The 19,771-nt window shown below is 45.6% G+C and overlaps 1 protein-coding gene across 1 annotated transcript in view; it reads left to right on the top strand.

Annotated features, from left to right (window-relative positions):
* Positions 1-19,771, top strand: part of LOC138568910 (vomeronasal type-2 receptor 26-like) — a 191,136-nt gene that overhangs the window by 36,599 nt on the left and 134,766 nt on the right. The window contains exon 3 of the mRNA XM_069646690.1: positions 8,971-9,198. Coding sequence (XP_069502791.1) covers positions 8,971-9,198 — 228 coding nt within the window. The remainder of the gene's footprint in view (positions 1-8,970; positions 9,199-19,771) is intronic.

Here is a 19,771-nt window from a genome sequence, read left to right as displayed (position 1 = left end):
GGGATGCATTTGGCAGGAGGATCTTGGGGCTGAAGCCCAGGTTGGAGCCAAGATTAAAGCTGTGCACTTTGTTCTGAGACTGCTGCATAAAGTGATCTCCTATATACCCACGGAATATCAGGCGGCTGTGGTAGGTGCTCTAACCAGCGCCCACTTAGACTATTGTAATAGTCAACTTCAGAGAGCTAAGCAACTCCAGCGACTTCAGAGAGCACGGAAAGCTGCAATCAGATTGATATTTAAGTTGAAGAAAACTGTTAATGTATCTCCATTTCGTCGTGAGCTACATTGGCTCTCTAGTGAGGGCCGTATTAGGTTCAAGGCAGCCTGTATCATCTTTAAGTGTGCTAATGGTATTGCTCGTTTGTATCTGAGAGAGTTAATTCAGCCATATCACCCTGTAAAACAGTTACGCTCTACTGATAGTCATTTCTTGGCTATACCTCAATCAGCCTACAAATCACAGGGTGATAGAAGATTTGCTGTCTTTGGCCCAATGCTGTGGAATTCTCTGCCACTTGAATTAAGGACTATGAGCTCGCACCCTCAGTTTCGCCAAGCATTAAAGACCTTTTTGTTCAGATAGACAATTCTCCTTACGTTGAGGATTTAATGTTGGTTACATCTTCTATCTGATTTTTGTCATCTGCGCCATTATACAGTTTATTTTGTTAAGTGTGCATTATAAATTCACAAATCAAATCAAATCAAAACACATGAGGTGCTGCATGGGGACTTCAGTACCGTAATCATGCAGAATCAGACCTTTCAGGGCTGCATGCTTGCTGCCATTGAGGAGCATACCACGGCTATGCGTGGTCAGCCTCCCTTGCCATGCTCACCTTCTAATGTTACACCAGAGGATGATGACAGCGGCGAGAGCTCTCTCACTATGGGATAGCCTTGCAGGCCAGGAACCCATGGAGGTTTTTGTTTTTCTCTACATCCACGGATGTGGATGCTGAGATGCACCCTGCACCTCCTCCCTCCTGGGTGGTCCTCTTTGTCCCCCCACATGGTCCACCATGGGCATTTTTGTTTTATTCTTTTTTGTCTATTGTGTATTCATGTAACAGTGTGTTGCTTTGTGTGGCACCCGTAGGCATCCACTGTGAGTTCCGGCTGAGCCCATACAGGCTTGTCTCATGTTTGCGTTTGTGGCTTAGGGTCCAGACACATATGCCACTCCTGCTTCCCCATTCCATGTGCTTGCAAGGAGGACAGCGTGTGACAGTAACTTACAAAGAGGCCTTGGGCTTCCATCATTTCTGTGGCCAGTCTCAAGTCCAACCTGTGTATACACCCCTAGTGGGGATTCATGATTGTTTGACCAGTGCATGATTGGCCTGCATTTTGCTTTGTATATTGGTAAATGTGTATTTTATGATGTTACATCTCCATGTATTACCTTGCCTGTCTCCATCATTGATACCCTTCATGCTGTATGCGTTACCCTGCCCCCTTTAGCTAGCAGAGACCCACTCGAGGTGGAAGGGGTCCATGTGGTGGCTTTGTCACATTGAGGCGCTTGTGCTGTTGTGATTGGTCACTGTCCGACATTGTCACTGTTGGGTCCTGTGTTTATGATATGTTATGCTGGTAAATGGATGTTCCTGTGTACGGTTTCATTTAGATGTGTCAGAGGGAATTGTTTTGGACATATTTCCATTTGTCAAAGTGCACTTTGTGACAGTTGTCTGATGTGTTGTGCATTTACTTTTGACTTTTTACATTGCATGCCATGGTGTGGTGTGTCGGCCGGGTAACATGGGTTTTGGGAGGGGTTTAGGTGACATACCGGTATTTGGATGTGCTGTTTTGCATGGGGTTAGTGGCATACTGCATCTTTAATGTGTGCCTTTTGGTCACACAGGATTGTGTTGGTTTAAGTAGCTAGTGATGCACACAATTTAGCACTTCCAAGGACACATTCTCAGGGTGGTAAGGTAGTGACAGTTGATTGCCCCTTTGGCATCATCAATTGTCACCCGGAATGTGCCAGGCCTGTGTGCACTCCGCATGGTTGGGATTTTAGGTGAAAAATTGTGCAACAAGCTGGGTATGGGCAGCCTTTCCACGTGCCCTTTCCCTCCCATGCACAGCGGGCGTGCATGTGGTTGGGGATGTGGGGGCACCACAACACATGCTGCCACAATGATCCTGCACACTACTGGTGGTGCATATAGTAGCTATCCACCAGAATGGTCAAGAGAGCGGAAGCATGACATGAGTAATCCGAATGTGCGCTCCACTATGGCCCTGGTTGCAATATGGGCCGCGTTGTATCTTACCTGGGGTGGTGAGGTTCTGTATTGTCGTCATCATGTAGGTGCTGAGAGGGTAGGCACTGTCCCCTAGGGAGGTGATAATGGTGGTCATTAGTTGGGTTTGTCTATTTGTCTGTGTGTGACATGCATGCATGTGGGCAGGCATTTGTACTCACCAATGAACCATGTGTTACCATGCCTCCCAGCTTCCACGTCCGGGTTTAGGGGTGACATTCTGAATATGAAACTATCATGGGTGGACCCTGGATAGTTGGCATATACAGAGGTGATGATCCCCTTGGCATCGCATACGACCTGCATGTTGATGGAATACCAGTGCTTGCTATTGCGATAGATGTGCTCAGTGGCCCTAGGTGGATGTAGGACACATGGGTGCAATCAATGGCACCAAGCACTTTGGGGAAGTGTGCCACCCTGTAAAAGTCCTGGACCACGGCCCTCCTTTCTGCGGGTGTTCTGGGCATGTATATGTGCCTGCGGACTGAGGGGCGTGCAGTCATTATTGCCAAAATCTGGTGTAGGCAGCGTGACTGTGTGGGCTGGCAGTTGTCCGCTGAAATGACCCAGTGGCCAGAAAATGCAGTACATTGAGCACCTTTTCCAAAGGGCTCAGTGCTTGGGAGCAGAGGGTGGGTGATGTGAGGTCATCCTCCCACTCAGTGACCAGGTCTAGGATGATATGAGGTGGAAACCTATACCTGCCATAGACCTGGTCATCAGGCAACCCAAAAAGGCTGGTCTTGGGTAAAAAAATGTGGGGCCTGGCTATCCTCCTCCTCCTCCTGCGGTGTCCCACGATCACTGCTGCGAGCAATGGTACATTCATCGTAGCTGTATAAGCGCGTTTGTTGTTTGCATGCACTTTTATGCAATGGCTTTGGTGCGCGGAGGTCCGTCTGCCTGCTTTTGCTTGGCGTACGTGTTTCTGGGTTTGGGCATATTTTGCCGCGTGCCGGTGAGCCCTGTTCGATTCCATGAATACGTGTTGTTAGAGCACGTGTGGGCGTTGCGAGGATTTTACTGCGTGCTTCTCCGGTAAAACCCACATTTTCGTGTATTGTTCCCCATTTCACATGTTCCGCCCCCTTTTTAGGTGTTGACAGATCATCAACCGGAATTAAGGAATCGAACCATATACTAATGACACACCAGCCACGAGGATTCAAAGTCAAATATATTTATTCAATGACAGCATTTGATCAAATGGATCTCAGCACCCCACGACGTGTAAGGCAGACACCGTGAGGGGAAAGAGAGCGAGCATCAGTACAACAGTCACATATATAGCAAACTTCACAGCATTAGAAGGCATTTCCCGGCCCTCTTTGTTCAGACATCATTAGGCTAGGGTTCAAGGGTTTACTGCGTAATTCATTATAATTAAACACGCCAGTGTCAAGACAATTTACTATCTGAGAACTGGGTTCATCTGGGAGGAGAAAAGCATATCATGTTCCCTATAATGAGGTGGCATTCCTTGCTTTACCAGCTAACGTCTTTCTGTGCTAAGGTCAGACAGTTCTGAAACAGAAATGAATAACAGCTCTGGCGAAGGAGCACATACAGCCATATATAATTCTTTCTAGCTGCCTGCAATAATGGCCTAACCAGACAGAAAGGCACATGGGTTTGCGGATTAGTCGTGCTCATGTACAGAAACAAGGTTTGCTCTTTATAATACAATTCATTTGGCGGCCTGGCATTCCTAACTCTGATGTTCAAGCAGCGGTCAGTTACTGTGCTCAAGCTGATAATCAGAATATATATGATGAGCAGAGAGCAGACCAAAACTGAAAATGGCCCCTCTTACACAAAATGGCTTCTCAAGCAATGGTTTCATGTTCACATGTTGTGACATTGTTTCATGATGCGAAAGTGCATAGGCCAACACATAATCAGACGGCATAGTTGCATTCATGTTTTCACAGTGTGTGCGCTGAAGGGTGTGTGCCTTCCTTGGCTGATCGCGCAAGGCGTTTGTGGTGTCGCAGTGATGTGTTGGACCCGCACGGATTCAACGCAGGTCTCAGGTAATCGACGCGCATGTTACTAAATCTTGGGCTACGGCACTTGTGTTCTTCACACACTCCAAATCAGAGTGTGTCACACAGTTTTGCAAAAACAAAGCAAACCATACATTTCACACTCTGGCTGTGTCCCAGTCACTCAGTACATCTCCCTACCCATCTGCCTACAATTACCCAATCTCCACTCCAGTGTTTTTAAGCCTTCCCTTAGTAACAGCCTCCTGACTCTCTGTATGATGCCTGAGATGGAATAGAACCTCTAACCAAATGGTCTCCTTTAAGACATGAGGTAGAACTTCAGACAGATCTTCTAAAATATAAGTCAGAGTTTGTCCTGGATAAATTCAAGATTCGGATGATTTGACTTATAGTGGGAGTGTTTGTCCAGACCTATCCACCTTTATCCTGGATCTATGCTATGGTGGATAGTCATCTTTGTCGGAATTCCCTCAAAAAAGAGATCATCTACGTTGTTTCCTATAACCCAATGCCTATTTCTTTCCCCTGGTCTTTGTGACTAAGTCACTTGCCCTGGGTGGAAAGGAATCCAACCCTCTCCCTCAAACTGAAATCCTAAGGAAGAGAAAACCTTGTTCTCTCCTTCCCATGTGGCATTTCTAGACAACGATCAGTGAAACATCAGCTCAGATATGAATTTGCATGGGAAAATAATGTCCCCTCTGTGTGTTAAGTAGAAAGGGCTGTTTTTATCAGTAGGTAGCTTACCAGTGAGCCGTTAGGCCTCCAAGCTGATTTATTAGACTGGAGAAGCATAGATCCATCAATTCCAGAATGAAAAGGTCACCACGGGGAGCACCAGAGCATTCAAACAAAGAGAGAGAATACGTCAGAGCCTTTTCCTAAATCCAAAATGGAGGTTAGCCTCTTTACAGACTCAATGTTTCTTCTCTCACATGAGTATGGAGCCAATTGGCTAAAGGCAAGCCCCAGCCCTGAGATACAATGAAGGCAGAGTTATTCAGTCAGAATAGTATTACCGAAGGAAGCAGCTGCACCCCCATGAGAGCCACAGCTTTCTTTACAGCAACTGCAAAGAGCACGGCACAGCCGAAGCAACTAACTTTCAGTATTCTGCGGTTCTGCCAAAGGATGGGGTCTTGGTGAGAGGAGAAAGGCTCTGTCATGTACCAATGATAAATCAGTCAAATAGATTCCTCGACAAAGGCTATAGCAATATTGCCAGCCTGAGAATGTACCCTTATACAGGAGGGAAGATGTTTCTGTGTGATAGCTCAATGTTATGGTCAATCAGTGGACAGGCAGGGAAGGTACCCAGGCCCGAAGACTCCCAACTCCCAGAGGAGCTGATACGTAGAGGTAGAGTGCAAGGCAAAAGCTGCTGACCCAGAGTTTCCAAAGCCAGCAGCAGGTCACATCCATACAAGAAGTTAATAAGAAGAACCAGCATTGCCATAGTTCAACAAACATCTATATCCCTAGAGGAAACTAAGAATCAAACCATTGTCACCAGAGCAAAATGCACAAAGCCAGGAGATGAGAATCAGGAGAAAGAAGAAACCGGTAGGGCCTGTACGTCTTTTGTTATTAGATAGTAAACCTATAGGTGGGAAAGTTCCTTTTGATTGGTTGTTGGCGTTATGTTTTGAATTGTGGAGGGACTCTTTAGAGACGAGATCTGGAGAAGAAGAGACTTTCAGAACTATTGAACTATTCCACGTGGTTAACAACAATCTGGGAATTGCCAGCAAGTTTGGAGAATCTTTCCCTTGAAAAGGATTGTGTTTGATTAGCTCTAAGCCCCATAAGGCATATACACTATCCTTCTCTGAACACCTTAGACATAGGCATTGCCTATTAAGTTCTAGTTTCTTTTCCAAATCCTGGCAGGATTTATTTTAACCTAATTCTGATCTCACTAAAACATTAATAACAGATTATTGGTGTCTGTGTTTCTGTATATTCAAAAGAGGTGGCTGAATGCCCACCCTTTCCATTGTGAGACCCCCACCCACAATGGTCTCCCATGTAAAACACTTAGAGGCCACCTTCTCTCCTCACAAGACTATTGATTTTCCTTTAACATGTGGTCAGGTGGATACTACGCCTCTTGAATATGTATCACAAAGTGGAAGTAACAGATGAAATGGTGCTGCTTAGGTTGGACTAGTTTAACAGCCTAAAGGCCTCCATCTGATTCAACTAATCCCAAATAAAGCAGCCAGGATGATCTCAGGAGTGAGGCCTAGAGGCAATTTCACCTGCCCTTGAATGACCTACACTGGCGACCTGTGAATGGCTGGGGTGCCTTTAAATCCCTCTGCGGCCATACTCTTAATTAGGACCAACCTACCTGAGGACAAAGCCAAGTAATACTTCCCAGTTAGACTTCTAAGATAAACACACTCCAAGACACTCATCACAAAGCTTTCCAGAAAAGGAATCTGGGTGGTAAATCCATGGGTAAAGGATGTGCTGCATAAGGGAATGTTCGGCCGATCTCCACCAGGGAAGAGAAGCTCCAGCCATTTTGGAAAGGTTGAAAACCCACTGACTTAAGAAGTCCCTCTGCTACAGAGCCTGCTAACACCAGGACATGACGCTGGTGCACTCCGAAAGCGTTGGCATTTGATCCAAGGGGCACTCAAACCGTCAGGCCTCTGCCTGACTAACACCATGCCCCCGTCAATTGTATTGCTCTTATTTCATGTAGTACTTACCTGTTTTTATTTAATATTGTTGTGTTTCATAACCTTGCACTTTTCACCCGTCCCTCCTTCCTCGGCATGTTTTCTGATCCATATGGTACCAAGACAGAGAACAAATAGACGACCAATTTTCATTTTCACCCTTTACCACTTCCATCCACCTACTTTCTGGGGCCTACAAGGTAACTGGTAACTTTGTTTGTGGATGGAACCTAATAAAAAACACAACAACAATCCTTTGATGAGGTTTGCTGGTTAATACAGAATAGAAACTTGAGAGATTAATCATGGGCTTGAATTCATTCCCACTCTTGGAAGCCACCCAATCTCTGTGTGTTCTCAAATTCACATTTCTCTGGCTTTCAGTCCAAGTGTACTCTGATTTGATTCCAAACACAGGTCAAATATTTAGCCATCTATGGTGTTGGCTCCACATCAATAGCTCTCTGAGGAAGACACAAGCCGTCTATGCTTCTGGCTGCTCATCCATAACTCTCAGAGGAAGATAGAAGCCATCTTTGCTTATGGCTCCTCATCGATAACTCTCAGAGGAAGACACACGCCATCTATGCTTCTGGCTCCTCATCCATGACTCTCAGAGGATGACAGAAGCCATCTATGGTTCTGGCTCCACATCTATATCTCTCTGAGGAAGACAGAAGCCACCTATAGTTCTGGCTCCTCATCCATAACTCTCCGAGGAAGACACAAGCCATCTATGCTTCTGGCTACTCATCCATAACTCTCAGAGGAAGACACAAGCCATCTCTGGTTCTGGCTCCTCATCAGTAACTCTCAGAGGAAGACATAAGCAATCTATGGTTCTGGCTCCTCACCCATAACTCTCTGAGGAAGACATAATCCATCTATGGTGATGGCTCCTCAAACATAACTCTCAGAGGAAGACACATGCCATGCATGGTTCTGTTTCCTCATCAATAACTCTGAGAGGAAGACACAAACCATCTATGTTTCTGGCTCCTCATCCATAACTCTCAGAGGAAGACACAAGACATCTAGTGTTCTGGCTCCTAATCCATAACTTTCAGAGGAAGACACAATCCATCTATAGTTCTGGCTCCTCAAACATGACTCTCAGAGGAAGACACAAGCCATGCATGGTTCTGGCTCATCACCCATACCTCTGTGAGGAAGACACAAGTCATTTATGGTTCTGGGTCCTCATCCATAGTTCTCGAGGAAGAGAAGCCATGCATGGTTCTGGCTCCTCATGAATAACTCTCAAAAGAAGACACAAGCATCTATGGTTCTGACTCCACATCCATAACTCTCTGAGGAAGACTGAAGCCTCAGCCATATAGGTCCACATTCACATTTCACCCACTCTTACAGGATTCAACTTACCCTTAGTTTACCTATAGCAGTACCCCTGAGTTACAATAGACCGGACACACTAGATGTGTACACTTAATATGCACACATCTGTATCTTCAATCACTTTACAAGTTCTCTGGTTGTGCTTCACAAAGCACTCCATGGTGGCACTCCAGATTACCTATCCAACGTATTCGCAGGAAAAAACCCTCAGACTTTTATTGAAATCCTCAACAAATAGAGACAGAAGGCTTGCTGTCTTTGGAACTGGCTAAATTCACTGACGTCCTCAACCTCCACCACTTGCAAGGCAGCCTAAAGTCCTGGGTCCTCTGTCAATCCTATTACGACTGCTTCCCCTACTCTGCATTCGCAAGGCGATGGGGACATTGGGGCTTTGTTGTGATAAGTGCTCTTTAAATGTTTTCAATAACGATGATATATTGAGAAAGATGCTTAGCATTAGCAATGGCGGCCATTACTGCTAGACTATAATATTTGTATTGCATTGAGTATTATTGCATAGGACATACAGTTTTACTAGGTACAATAGAGAGTTCTCATCAGCATTCTCACTGTCTCCAGTTAGTGTCATCTACATGCATCTGAAGGTGTGTCTCTCTTCCTCTGCAGTTACATCATTACATGCGCAACCTTGACTTTAAAACCTCTGCCGGTGATGACATCTACTTCGATGCCCAGGGGGATCCGCCCTCCCGCTTTGATATTTATAACGTTTTTTATTATTCGGGCTATGATGTGAAGTCCACCAAAGTCGGAGGCTTCAGTTTCCACTCTTCAGAGGAGCAGCGTTTCTACATTAACGACAGCGCCATCTTGTGGCACCCCTTCTTTTCGGAGGTAAGGATCCTCACATAGGCTGAGGAGGTCTCTGTCCTGTGGATACAAAAATAAATTACATTTCGCAGAAATGGTGTGTGGGCCGATAGAATGTAGAGGTGCTTGGGGAATTCCCACATAAAGAATGTGTCGTGGACATTCTTGCCCTTTCATCCAAGTCTAAATTAAATGCATTTCACAAGCACTGACTAAGCAAGCAAACTGTTTCCAAAACGCTTTATGCAAGCATTTCCAAGGCCCCATAGGGTACAATATCCACAGTCAGTGAGCATTTTGTGACCGTTGTAGTCTAAGCTTACAAGTTAAACAAACTGTAGGAGAAGATAAATGCTTATCAGTGCTTAAGAACGGTGATCTAAACATTCCAACTGCTTGATGAGTGTTTGGGAAATGCTAATCACTGCTTTCGAATAGTGATCGAAACATTCCATCTGCTTGATGAGTGTTTGGGAAATGCTTATCACTGCTTATGAACGGTGATCTAAACATTCCAACTGCTCGACGAGTGTTTGGAAAATACTTTAATTGCTTTGCCTGTCTGAATCTGCCACTACCAGCACGCACTGTAGCCAGCCCTGTCTGGACTCCCATGGGTACCCCTATCAACTCCATCTGTCCTTCATTCGCCTGTCAATGACATCCAGCCTTCCACCTTCTGCCCTTATACCTCCTTCAAGTTTCTCACCACCTTGTATTCAGTATGCATACTCCACCCACAATGTATACCACTACCAGGATCACACCCAAAATATAAGCCCTCTCCCCTCGACAGCGCAACACCCACACATTCTGTAGACCCTCTTTTCACCATCAACGAACGGCCACATCAAGTACCCACCTCACTACCCACCTTGCCATGGTCTATATTATACTGAAACTACAGACTGAGCTCTAGATTTTCAAGTCAACACGTCACCCCTTAAATCCATGACACTAACGTAACAACCAATAAATTGAACCGAACTGCTTCACCTGCAACTGAATATAGTCAGGGATTACCAACTGGCAGACAGAACAATTGTCCACCTCCGATAAAAGCTGCCCTTATCAATGCCAGACCCTTACCAGTGCACGCACTGGATATCGCAACCCTCTTAACATTAGACAACCCCAATCTCATTGCCATTACAGAGACTTGGCTTCACACAGCATCAGGTCCCCCTCTTGCCCTAGCCATTCCGGAAAACTACTCTATCATCCGAACAGATAGAGATGCCAACATCTCCAAAGGAGGAGACATTGCATTTATCTACAAAACATTGCTAGGTTTGAGAAATGTCAATAACTTACCTCTGCCTTCAGCAGAACTTCTATCTGTCAAACTACCCACATCACCCACATCTACTATCACAATCCATCTTTTTTATCGCCAACCAGGTCCCACCACCACTTTTCAAAACGATATTTCACACTTGTTATCCTCTAATACCAAGCATATTCACAAGTCATCATCCTTGGAGATTTTAACTTAGGCCTACATGACTGTAAAGACCAGAAAGCGTGCCCCCTCAAGGACACATGATTGAACTAGGATTTACCCACCACATATCCAAATCCACCCACAATAAAGGAAGAATCCTAGATTGGATAGCCAATCTTAATTGTAATGATGACATCCTATCAAGTACCACATACGCTTGGGCCGACTACCACCTCATCCTGTTCAACATCAAAGAATCTACAACATCATTATATCAAACTAAAGCACCAGCCATGATGACTAGGAACAAACGTAATATCACCATAGAGAAACTCATTAACCCCACCACGACTTCATCAGACCCCATAGCCTTAACCCCACCACGACTTCATCAGACCCCACAGCCTTAGTCGATTTGTACAATCACATAATTCTCAAGACAATCAACACACTAGCACCCATGAAACTATGCAAATCCAAACCGCACGCCCACCTTAACACCTGGTAGACACCATACCTCAAGGCTCTTAGGAAACTCAAAAGATCCTATGAGGTACTATGGAAGAGTACCCATTCACAGGTAAATAAGGCCAACTTCACCTCAGCCTCCATTAACTATACGATAGCCATAATCCAAGCTAAAAAAGACAACTATGACAACCGTATATCCAAAGCCGAGTCCAATACCAAGGAACTCTTTAATATCTTGAAAGAACTAGAATCTCCTGCCCCACTCCCTGTAATTGCATTAAAGATGCCCAATGGTGCACGCATATCCAGAATACACTTCAAAACAAAATCACCATGCTCTAAAACAAAATAGAAATAAGGAAATCTACCATTACCAATGCCGATCCTTTCCTGAACCCACCTACTTGTTAAGGATTTCATAGGCACGGTACACTCCATGCCAACACTCCTGCTTCTGAGCGGCGATGCAGCACACAATCAAAGTAGCTTTATTTTACTTATTATCATTTCAATTTGAGAAGGCACCCAACCCGTCTCACACCCACCTTTACAAACACCCCGGGTCACAATGGACCATGAACCAGGCTGGTGTGTAATAACACAATATTTATTTCTTTTTTAATTTCAATAAAAATCACACAAATTTAATATGGGGCAACACTCACCAGTGTGGTGATAATTACACTGCATAATAAAAGAACACACTCAGTTTGACCTTCTAATATCAGATATATAATGCACAAGTGAATACAGGCAAAATTATTTTTGGGAGGTGTTTTCTGATAGCACCACAGTTAGTATTTCCCCCTGCAACGCTCCCTCAAACCCCTGTTAACCAAATTTTGTGTGGGTAGAAAGGAGGAGCAAGGAGACAGTGATACTGGGCAACAGACAGAATAAAAATCAGACCTTCCCGCTCTGAATGGGAGGCAAAATCGTTTTGAAAACCTTGGAAAATTGAGCAAAATAGCACTCGGAATTGCTACATACTTATTTTACATGTGTGGTTGAATGAATGAGGTAAACATGAGTATAGCAGTATCAGAGATGTAAGAACACTAGCAAACTACAAGGCAATGTACTAACAACGGACATACAGTTTTCGATCACACATGGAGAAATTGCATTTGCTTATTTTCACGGGTTTAAAATGACAAAACAGCTTGAAAAATGGGTTAAACAGACAAAATTGGAATACGATTTTGATGCGAAGGGACAAATGCACATCACAGGTATAATATGAAAGAGAAAGGGTAACTCTGAATGGATGACAGGATGAGATCTTAACGGGAAAGGAAAACTCGATTTTAAAAATGAAATAATTTCACGGGACAACTCGGTTTGAAAAGGAAATGACAAGTTTTACTGAGACTAGATTTTACTGGCTAGAAAAAAGGAACGCCACCTGTGAAAAGGGGTTAAGCTGCAGTTTCAACCCCCTCACGGCATGTACCTCTTTGTGAGGGAATGAATTAATTTATTAAAAATAGTGCTATGAACTTACACCAGGACTAAAATGAGTTGGCAAGAATGGCGCTAACATTTGGAGATCACTACAGATTTTCCTGAATACAAGGTACACAGAGGATTCTGACAGATTAAGTATTTTATTCTAGGGCAGTTATAGTATCTCTGTGGGAATGGACCTAATACGAGGTAACAAAGCAAGGGATGCAGTTTGTGGTTGCTGGGGAAGGGAAATACGCACAACAAGCACTTCAATGGGGTAGCTTGGAGAGCAGACCGGATTTCTGGACAGCGAGGCAAGGTCTGTTCACTGTACACAGTGGCGGGCTCTCCTAAAAGGGGATGGCTGGGCCTAGTCTGGTCACTGGACAGTGAGTTGGATCAGCTGGGCAAGCAGGTAGCGAGGCAAAAGCCGGTCTGGTCACAGGATACTTCCAAAATGGTACCACAGCTTTTCCCCCTTTCTCCCTGAATTATTGGGATTTTTGTGGCGTTTTTCTAGATCAGTGGTTCTGCCTGAATAGGGTCAGCTAGCTCTTGCCTGGCAGTGGAATCTGGAATTTTGCAGGATGAATCTGGAATATCTGGATTTCTGGATGTGCAGGAGCTGGAAAATTCAGAAGAGAGTGCAGCACTCCCCATGACTCCCCTTTTTATAAGGAGCATGACATCACAGGATTTTACTATGGGGCTGACTCAAGCTAGACACACCTCTTAACATCGGATAGGTCAGATAGGTCAGCCTATGTATGTCGCCTCCTCCCTGGAAGCAGATTAGACTCAAGGAGGTGACTCAGTTTTAAGGTGTTTTTTTTCAATGTGCTTTGTTCTATCAAAGTTACTTTTGCCAAAATCAGTTATGGAACAAAACACTCATATTTACAAATATCATCATCAGGAAACCTATATGGGCACACTACACATCTTACAAGACACATGCTGATCCAAATCCCAAGACGGTACGATGCTGTTTAGTAATTCTGGTAATCTTTTGCTATTTCCATGGAAAATAGTTCACCTAAAATTCTACAATTTTATATATGTATACATATTATCACTAGCCATCTTCTCATTAATTCTTAAAGTTGTACCATGTATGTTTTCCCCAGACATGTTAGAAAAACCTACGTTGTCTTATTTTAACGGCGCAAACATGACATTTAAATGGTCATAATTTCACATTAATATGTCTTTTGGTTACTGAAATAAATTACCTAAGCTGCATAGTCTCTGAAATCAACTGGGCTGGCTTTGTGTTCCAAATATGGGCATTCCTTTTGAGTGGATAGAGGGGGCACTGGAGCCCACCCTTATTCCTATGCTTCCTGGGTGGGCCCAGCCATGGCTGCTTCAGGTCCAGGTCCCCAGCCCTGGGGCACTCATGCAAGAACACCTCAGTGAACCATGACCCCTTTCGTACAAGAATATCTCTGGGTGCTGCAATACCCCCGCGCACACCTTTGTATGGCAAAACCAGGGGTACGAAAGACTCCATTTTGTAACACACAAAATGTTTTGAGCTTTTACAATCGGTTGGCCTCCTATATTCCAGTCCAACTTGTTCCCCCTTTTTCCCTTTGAGAGTACCAAGATACAGGTTTTACTGGGATTAATTTTTAATCCATTAAATTCAGAAAGTTGTTTGAATTTATGAATCAAATGTAGCCCCACCCTGGACTAATCAAACAGGAGGAAATTATCGGTATATGCCAACTACGAAAACCTGATTTCCCCCAGTTTAGCACTAACCAGACCAGCCTCATTGAGATATTCTCCAACATCTGCCACATAAAGGTTACACAGATAGGGTGCCAAAGAGCAACCCTGTCTCACACCTATCCTAGTTCTGATTCTTCTAGATAGGTTCCCCTCCATATACAAGCACACATGTATCCCTGAATTCTCATACATTGCCATAATGTGTTTTAATAGGCCTTCAGGGATACCCCAATTAGAGAGTTTAACCCAAAGTCGTGACCTAATAACAGAGTCAAAAGCAGTTCACAAATCGATGGAGGCGACATATAGGAACCCACCAAATTTACCCCGGGCTGTGTCTTGAAGGGCAGTCAAAATCAAACCATTAAGATTAGTTGAGTGCCCTGCCCTGAACCCCGTCTGATATTTATTCAGTATATGTTTCTTCGCCATCCATTCATTGACATGAGTTAACAGCAATGAAGCAAATCATTTACAATCTGCATCAATCATTGCAATAGGTCTATAATGTTTTGGCTACATTCCGGTCAACTCTCTTGAAAATAGGAATTATATGTGCTCTCTGACAGCTAGTTGGTGTAGTACCACTCCTCACAACATTTTTAAATAACATTGTGAGTATTTGAGCCCACATAGCTGGCAGAGCTTTCAATGTATTATTTGTCAGCCCATTTGGACCCGGTGCCCGCAAATTCTTAGCCGTCTTAATTAATTTGGGTATCTCCTCATATTCGATGACGGGACCCAGGGTATATTTCCCTCATCATCCCCTCTATATTTTATTTGACAGCCCTCCGACCCGTATCCATATAATTCAGAGAAGAATTTAACCCATTGTTCCTCTGATACGCTGTTCAATTGATCAATGACTAGTGTGTATCTTGAGAATTAAGAAGGCCCCAAAAGGCCCTAAGAACTCTTTTCACCAGAACGTGTAGCATTAATTCCACATCTTTTTGCGACATACTACTTTTTTTTAGCAATACAGAAATTCTTATATTTCCGGCGCACCTGGCAAAGTACCTTATCTCTTACGCTGCTCTGGAAGTCTTGGGATCCATGCTGAACTCGCTACTCTCAACGTGCACAAATAGCTGATATACGGCTTTATCTGCAGTGGCCCCACCCCTATTGGCAGGAAGTGGTTAAAATCAGCTGTCCGTGCGCACCAGCACGCGTGCACCAGGCGAAGTACCTGAAGTACCTCTTTGCCTCTTACGCTGCTCTGGACATCTTGGGATCCGTGCTGAACTCGCTACTCTCAACGGTATATATCATCGCCACAATACAACGGGAAAACGTTTGTTTGGACCCTTATGAACTATAATTGTTTATAGCGTTTTCTTTTCTTATTTTATTGCACAAATAGCCGATATACGGCTTTATCTGCAGTGGCCCCGCCCCTTTTGGCAGGAAGTGGTTAAAATCAGCTGACCACGCGCACCAGGCGACGTACCTGAAGTACCTCTTTGCCTCTTCGCCGCTGAGTTGCGGGGGTGCGGCGCGGAGGTGCTTTGGGTGCTAGCGTCTCGTGATTTGATTGTGGCATGCACTTGCGCTCTTCAAAACATAGGGCCTCATTACACGGACGGCGGTAAGGGTTAACGGTCACCGTTAATGGCAACGGTGACCGTTAACCCTTACCGCCGTACTACGAGGTCCCTTAGCGGGTTGGAGTTTTAACGCCTGCTTTTTGCAGGCGTTAAATACCAACCCGCTAAGGGACCTCGGAGCTAATTACGGCACCGCAAAATTGCGGTGCCGTAATTAGCGCCTTCCCCATTCCCATAGAGCCCTATGGGGCAGAAATGGGAATGGGGAAGGGCAATGGAGGAAGGGGGATTTACCGCCCCTCCAACCTTGGAATGGGGCGGTAAATCCCCTTTCCGCCAAGGCGGTGCCGGTAATTTACCGGCATGGTCCAGGGTGCTAATAGCACCCTGGATCACCGCCTTCCGTGTAATGAGGCCCATAGTCTGTTGCAGCCCTGTGCAGGTCTCCATTTAGCTCGAGGGGGAAGCATGTCAGCATTGAATGGGCACTCGTGTGTAGCCTCTCCGTTGTCTTCCACGCCGGCTGCCCGTACAGACAGGAAAGTTCTGCATTCCACTGACAAAGTACTAAAGGACGCTGACATTCCCGCCTTTTACAAGGACATCACAGGAAGGTCTCGTGCACTTACTAAACCACCAACTTCAACGCAATCTGCCAAGTTGATGATGAACACTTCCAAGTCTGCGTTCGCAACCACATTGAAAGCTAAGGTTGCCCAAGGACACAAAACGTGACCAATTAAATGAGGCGGAGAGGTGTAAGTTGCCCGCTTCTTCCATTTCTGTGGTGAATAATATGAGTGACTCTAACTTGTCCACTGATGCTAAAATGTTATCTAATATTCCATCTGTAAGTGATAGCATTTAGCTAAAAGTGCTTCCTGCTACTGCAAAATTAAATAACACAAAGAAATTGGCTGGAAAAGGCACACAAGATGTACCGGTAATTGACCTTGACGATGAGGGATCTGGGTTTTCTGGGCACACTTTAGCTGATAATTTGTCAGCGTCACCAGTCCTTTTTGAAACACCGGAACCCAATTACACAAGCTCCCTCATAAGTGTGTCCTTTATGCACCCCACATCACCTCCAAGCAAAAGGAGTATGGCACAATCAGGCTCGCAAAATGAGCGGTTGTTGGAAGCCACTTTGCAAGCCATGAACTTTGCCATACAAACCCTAGGGAAATTATTTTACACACTTGACATTAAACTAACTAAGCAGGCTGCTTTGATGGAACACATGCATACCTGGCAAAATACCATTGGGATTGCAATTGGCCCAAATCACATATGTCAAGTATATCCAAACACAAAAGACAGCGATGTCATCAGTAGCTGTCCAAACGTCTGCAATAACGCAAAAACTAGATTTTGTTATTCCTCTCATTGGAGGGATTATTGTTGAGACCCCTTCAAATGGGAATCCCTTGCCTGGCAGCGAACCTGAGAGCATATCTGAAGCTAATCTGGTGGTCCCCATAATTACAGCAACCAAAAAAAAGGTGTACACCATCTTCACCCGCGCTAATGGGAAAACAAATAAAAATATAGCCAATGGTAAATTATCTAAAAACCAGAGTGCTCCCAAAATTGTAGAAAACTCACACTCTAAGCAATTTTTTAAGGCACTCACACTCCCTAGGAAAAGCATGATTGTGGCATCACAAGCTATAAGGAAAAAATATAAACAACAGATGCAAAGTATATCTATTCAGTCTAATACTCCACCTCAGACCGCAGACTATGCACCTCTGGACGCATTGATGAAGGAAGTGAACCTTCATAGAGCTTCACACCAACAAAAAGTAAGCGGGGGGGTTCCAGTGGAGTCTTCCAATAGGCCCAAGACTAATCTGAGAGATTTGAGAAATGAAGAAGCCATCCAGGCATATAGACATGAAATTAGAACGGCAGTTGATGCATACATGTCTGGCCATTACTGACCAATTCCACCAAGGCCAGGTAATGACCCCTTAATAAGGTCTTTCACACCTAGTAGAGTGATTGAGCAGGATGTAAGGTCTGAGTCATATCAAAATGTCTCAAAATGTATGGACCCTCTGCAAGTTAGAGGGGGCGCTACACCTTTGAATATGCCTTTAGCTCAACCGCTTGTAACATCTATTGCCTCGTTAGCACGAGATGACATCGACTCAAGGGAAAGTCTGCCCAAGATATTACCACCTCGAGACTGTGATGCCGGAAATGCATCTGAGGGACAGGGCCTCGGAATCCTTGTCCTTTTTCTGTTTTTACCGTGTGTTCTGTCATGTTTTCTGCCCAGGAGTCCATGAGGGACTCCTGGCAGTGCAGCTCTCTTTTGGTTTGGTGAACAGACCCATGGGATACCCTTATGGCACCCATGGGTAGGGGTACAACCCTGTGCCCCTAGTGTATGTTTTTGGGCACCTGTGGGTGGCCCACAGAGCAGGGTATGGGCTGGTGGCAGCTCCATGCTGAATTTGACAGGTGCTCTGGGTGTCCTCCATTTTGGGATACCCAGGCCCTGCCATTGGAATCAGTTGATTCCTGATAGGAAACAAGATGGCCCCTGTGGCCTCTTGCTTTCTATTGCCTGTTATCTTGTTTTTCCCAAAGTCCTGGGAAGCCCTGACTCTGTCCCTTCCCCCTGACTGGCTGTTGGGTGGAAGTTCCATATATGGTGTTGTTGTGAAGGCCCAGCTAGACTGACTGGAGCCTTCCCAGTGACTGTATGTTGTGGGTACCTCCTGTGGGTGGGACCTGGGTGAATGGAGTGTGTGACCAATATACACTCCTTGTTGTGGTTGTCTGGTTTCTGGCATGAGAGACAAAGACTGAGACAGCCCTGCCCGAAACTGGCCTGAATGCAGTGTGTAGTGTTGAATGGCTGGGTACTTGTCCCAATCCACATTCCTTGTTGTGAGTGTCTGAAAGGGAGGAGTGTGGCCTGAATGCACTGTGTGCCTGATTGGCTGACTGACTGCATGAATGCCCTTCTGTGTGATTGGCTGCTGTGTGTGTGCCAGCAGTGTGGATGAGAGACAGAATAGTATATCTGGGGACCTCTCACCACTGGAAATTGTTCAGGAACGTTCAAGCACGTTCAGAAGCATTCAGAAGCTGAGTCTCCACTCAAGAGTAACTGGATTTGCTGATCCTCGACGTCCAGCTGGAAGAAGAAGACTTGCTGTGGCATTTGCTTCGACGGACCTGAAGGTTGTCGAAATCGTCGAGGACTGACCCGAGAGAGGACCTGGTAAGGCGCCCTCTTCCCGTGCTCCGAGGGACCATCGAGCACCGCTGAATCTTCGCCGAAGCGCCCTGGAAGTCAGACCCTCGAAAGGCTGCCGACCCGAGACGGGACCGCCGAGGAGATCGAAGTGAAGCACCCGGACATCGACGCTGTCGAAGTCCATTGCCGTCGACCAGGGTTCGCAGGTCTGTGTAACCGCTGGAGGCCCGTCGAAGTTGTGTTGCCCAGCCGTGGGAACCACTTGACGCCGTGCCGCCGACGACCGGAGCCGTCCGCTCCTTGCCTAAGAACATTTGAATCGAAGGACTCCCTCGACCGCATCGTCGACCGCTTATCCTGCCGGAGAAAGTCGAGGACGACCAACGCGCCGAGGAGAAACCTGCCGGTGGGTTTCCCGCCACCTCACGACCCCAAAGACTCGAGCGACTCGACGCCCTTGCTGGGCTCCCGTCTCTACAATCTTTGCGGTCCAGAACTATTGTCATCGAGGTGCCCCGCACACCTCCGCCTTGCAGGACGCCGACGCCTCGACGCCGACGAGCACCGCTCGGACGAAGCTGCCGCCTCTTCGACATCGTTCTACCTCGTTCGTCGACGGACGTTCGACGCCCCGTGCCTCCCGCTTGAAAGGGAAGGCATTCAAGAAGGGCCGTCGATTCCCCGTCGCCGAACCCCGAGGTCTTCGACGTTTCTCGACGCCTCTCG

This window comes from Ambystoma mexicanum, chromosome 2q (genome assembly GCF_040938575.1).
Source record: "Ambystoma mexicanum isolate Mex_15411 chromosome 2q, UKY_AmexF1_1, whole genome shotgun sequence".
NCBI classification, from domain to species: domain Eukaryota; kingdom Metazoa; phylum Chordata; class Amphibia; order Caudata; family Ambystomatidae; genus Ambystoma; species Ambystoma mexicanum.
The sequence above is the reverse complement of the archived record's forward strand: the minus strand, read 5'-3'. Positions and strand labels throughout refer to the sequence as shown.